General features: G+C 36.9%; 1 protein-coding gene across 1 annotated transcript; it reads right to left on the bottom strand.

Annotated features, from left to right (window-relative positions):
• Positions 1 to 741: 741 nt before the first annotated feature.
• Positions 742 to 1,578, bottom strand: LOC134272813 (uncharacterized). Its single transcript, XM_062754982.1, has one exon. The coding sequence runs from the start codon at positions 1,576 to 1,578 to the stop codon at positions 742 to 744; it is 837 nt and encodes a 278-aa protein (XP_062610966.1).
• Between the last annotated feature and the right edge of the window lie 481 nt (positions 1,579 to 2,059).

Genomic DNA, 2,059 nt, shown 5'->3' with positions numbered 1-2,059 from the left:
AAATTTTGCCCTTTTTCTAGTGAGATATGTAAGGGGACTTGCAATTGTGGAAAAATTGGGTATGAACCTCCTGTAATAACCTGCGAGACCCAAGAAACTACGAACTTCAGTAGCATTGCTAGGTACAGGCCAAGTCTGAATACTTTCAATCTTGCCGGGATCACATTGTATCCCTTTGCTAGACACAACATGACCTAAGAAATTGACTTTCTGCTGAAATAACACACATTTCGAAGGTTTTAAAGTCAAATTGGCAGATCTGAGCCTATCAAAAACCAACTTCAGATTTTGAACAGCTTGCTCAAAACTAGAACCAAATACAATAATGTCGTCCAGGTAGCAAAGACATTTTTCCCATCTAAGACCTCTTAAAACCAATTCCATAAGTCTTTCATAACAACTTGGGGCATTTGATATTCCAAAGGGTAACACTTGAAATTGAAAAAGACCCATATGTGTAGAAAATGCAGTTTTGGGCTTATCTTTTTCTTCCATTTCACACTGCCAATATCCTGACACAATATCAAGGGTACTAAACCATGAAGCACCTGCTAAAGAATCAAGGGATTCGTCAATTCGGGGTAAAGGATATGCATCCTTTCTGGTAGCCTTATTTAGTTGCCTATAATCTACATAAAACCTCCAGGTTTTATCTTTCTTTTCGACCAATAACAAAGGAGCAGACCAGGGACTTTCACTTGGTTCAATGATATTATTTTCAAGCATTTTCTGAATTTCTTTTTATATATAAATTTCTTTTTGTGCATATGGCAACCTACGAGGGGGAATTTTAATTGGCTTGCTATCCCCAGTATCAATACTGTGTTTGACTAACTTTGTCCTACCAAATTTTCCATCAGGTCCCACAAATATGTCTTTGTACGAAACTAGCAACTCGAACAATATTGATTTTTGTTCTTCAGTCAAACCAACAGATGATTTCTCAAACAAAACTTGTAAATGTTCTGGCAACTCAGATGACACATCAACTGACTCAGTACTTGACTCAACAATATCTACAGGCTGTAATGAAGCAACTGTGGCATTCTTGTCAACTCTAACAGGCCTATCTGTAATATTTACAACTGAAAACAAAATGTTTTCTGGATTGACCAAAGTCCTAGCAACCAATAGACCTTTTTGCTGTAAAAATTTAAAAGGCTCAACTAAATTATGTACAGATTTGTCCTTTAAACCAACAGCATAACCTGAAACAACAATTTCACTATCAGGAGGTACAACTATCTTTTTAGATAACTTGACTCTAGTGCAAACAGAAATTTGTTCTCTGTCCAACTGAATTTGTTGACCGGCTATTTTTAATAAGCCTTTGCCAATCTGAATTGATGCATCATTTTGCTCTAGAAAATCCATTCCAAAGATACCCTGAAGGTCATCTATCTCAGCAACAATGAATTCATGACAAAAACTTATTCCACCAAGACTAAACTGAAGGTCAACTTTCCCTAGAATTCTCAAGTTACTTCCATCTGCTGCAGTGAGAATAACATCAGTTGTTCCTAACCTAGGTCTATTTTCCAACTGTAAATATACATCCTTTGATAAAATACTTGCCATTGAACCAGTGTCAACTAAAAACTTATGTACATCATTCCCTAACAGACAATGTGCAAGTAGACAAGACCTTCTTAAAACATTGATTTTGATACTTTTGCCCTTATTTTCATTACAACTCTGGGCTGCACTATGGGCGTTAAGAGCAACCCCAACTAGTTTTCTTGTTTTGTAGGTTTGTCTGTTTGTTGAGTGTTTCTCTGTGTGGAACTGTTCTTGTTTGGACAGTGTCTGGCTAGGTGCCCAAAATTATGACAATTGTAACATTCTGTGTATGTCATGTTCCCTGAGTGTCTCTTACCTCCTCTTGGTGGTCTGAGTTTTGAAAGTTTATCTACACAAGCCTGCATTAACTTCATTAACTCTGACATTTCTTTAAGGGGTTCTTGTTTCTTAGATTCACTTTCACCCTTTGACTGAACTGTATTCACAATGTCACCTACATGAACTGGTTTGACAATGGACAATTGTGGACCCTTAACAG

This window comes from Saccostrea cucullata, unplaced genomic scaffold, assembly GCF_032062105.1.
Source record: "Saccostrea cucullata isolate Sc308-1 unplaced genomic scaffold, CSIRO_AGI_Scuc_v1 ctg7839, whole genome shotgun sequence".
Classification (NCBI taxonomy): Eukaryota; Metazoa; Mollusca; class Bivalvia; order Ostreida; family Ostreidae; genus Saccostrea; species Saccostrea cuccullata.
Note: the sequence above shows the minus strand (reverse complement) of the source record. Positions and strands in the feature narration are given on the sequence as shown.